General features: G+C 39.6%; 1 protein-coding gene across 1 annotated transcript; it reads left to right on the forward strand.

Moving 5' to 3' along the window:
• Positions 1–416: 416 nt before the first annotated feature.
• On the forward strand, positions 417–1,196 carry LOC136795583 (golgin subfamily A member 6-like protein 26). The gene has a single exon (XM_067046631.1). The coding sequence runs from the start codon at positions 417–419 to the stop codon at positions 1,194–1,196; it is 780 nt and encodes a 259-aa protein (XP_066902732.1).
• Positions 1,197–1,943: the final 747 nt, after the last annotated feature.

Below are 1,943 nucleotides of genomic sequence, written 5' to 3' on the forward strand. Positions count from 1 at the left end.
GACCCGGAGTATTAATTTGCCAATCTACTTCTACAGTCTTCATTTCTCCCCTATTCGTGGCATTCGACCTCCGTCGGAAGAAATTTGCCTTGGGATCCCATAAAATTGAAACCCTGTTCTAAACGCGACTAATACCGCTTCACGTAGATAAAAATGTAAAATGAGATGGGAATTAGCTTTAAATAATCAAAATAGTGAGCAGCCGTGATTTGTCCGTAGTCTTATTATCGACACCACATCTTTTCAGGTAAATCTCATTGTTGCTCTCTCATAGAAATCGATTAGTTTAAATGAATTTATTCCTAAGCCCTTGCCGCGTCAACTTCATTAGTGCTTAACTAACATTTCATAGTGTTTAATCAACATCATTTCTAAAATATTAATTATGATTTTTCAGGTTAACACAAATAATCATAATGCCAGCAGTCCAACAATCATTAGCTGAACTGGATAATCGTGTGCTGGAGAAAAGCCCGAAGCGACAGCAGGAGACTATGGTGAGAAAGATCCCACTCAATATCTTTATACAGGCATGGCAAAATAGCCACGAGATGAAGCAGTGGCCTTTGAAACTCTGGCAAGTGTATCAGCAGTTGTTGAAAGAGGAGGAGCAGAACAAAATTCAGAACCACATGATTCGTCCCATGGAGCAGCAAAGCTCAGTAAATAAGCAGGCCCAAGTGCATCAGCATGTGTCAATTCAGCAACAGGATTTAGTAGAAAAGCAAAAAGAAATGTCAACTGAGATCCCTTCGCTGCAACAGAAACTATTGCTACAAAAGGGACAAGAATTTTTGGAGATTCCAGCGAGGCAGCAAATTCGAGATCATCAAGAGAAAACAATGTGGTTGGTAGCGTCGCTGTGGCAGAAGAATCGGGACGTTGGTCAAATGAAGGGTGCAGTGAAGCAACATGAGTCCATGCGAGAACATAAGTTGGAGTATTTGCAGATGTCAGTTCAACGACAGAGACCAGTGTGGTCAGAAGGACCAAACTGGTTCGAACCGATGGACAGCCTGATGTGGAGGGTTCTAGGGAAATTCAAATTCCCATTGCAGATGGTACAACTATTACAGCGGAATAAACGGTGGACACCGTCAAATAAGCTAGATCACCAAATTAGAGAGGACCCAACAAATAGTGAGGTCCAAAACGTAGAACCCCAAAACAAAGGGGTAGAGTCAGGTATGGGCTAGTTTTGGTAGTGGTAAAACCAGTACACAGGTCAAAATTGTGTTCAATTGAAATTGCTTTATTTAAATTAGAAGTTTAATTGTGGCAATTAGATCTAGATTCTAGCAATGATATCTAATAAATCGACAGTCCGTTTTTATTACATTTCATATTGAACACGGTCACTGGTTATAAAATTCGGCTTTACCCATAGGGTGGATTTTGTACTTACTACGGCTACTCGACTACATAGATTGTAATTTTGTAGTACTGACAATGTCTCATCGAGCATAAATATACACTTTACTATCCGGCATTCCTTTTGTTTTCTCTTTAAACATTCTAGGATTTTTAAAAGGACATCGTTCTCCGCCGCATCCGCCCCACTAAGACCCCCAGGAAGAGGAGACTTTAAGATAGTTTACTCGAGCAATATTTAAAAAGCGCCTGAAATTGAAAAACGGCGTGAAACCCTCCTATCCTTCACAAGAGGAGATTGGAGGTAAAGGAATAAGAAGAATCTAATAATCACTGGTTTATTTCACTCACATAAATAAACTGTGCACATAGTCCTATTAACCTCTAAACTGTTACAAGATCTCCCGTAAGGGCTGATTTGATTGTCAGTGCTGACTTGAATCAGCAATCATCGATACCTGAAGTCCCTACATTACCCCTATCCAGGGAAAACGTTATCATTTATGAAACAAAATTGAGAAGCTCATTAATAGAAAATGTAGGATTAACTTGCATTTTACAACCATTTACCT

This window comes from Halyomorpha halys, unplaced genomic scaffold, assembly GCF_000696795.3.
Source record: "Halyomorpha halys isolate HHAL.00 unplaced genomic scaffold, Hhal_1.1 Scaffold1690.1, whole genome shotgun sequence".
Lineage (NCBI taxonomy): Eukaryota > Metazoa > Arthropoda > Insecta > Hemiptera > Pentatomidae > Halyomorpha > Halyomorpha halys.

Bases quoted from the DNA above. Each gene is read 5' to 3' on its own strand.
- LOC136795583 (XM_067046631.1), top strand. From the start codon at position 417: ATGCCAGCAGTCCAACAATCATTAGCTGAACTGGATAATCGTGTGCTG.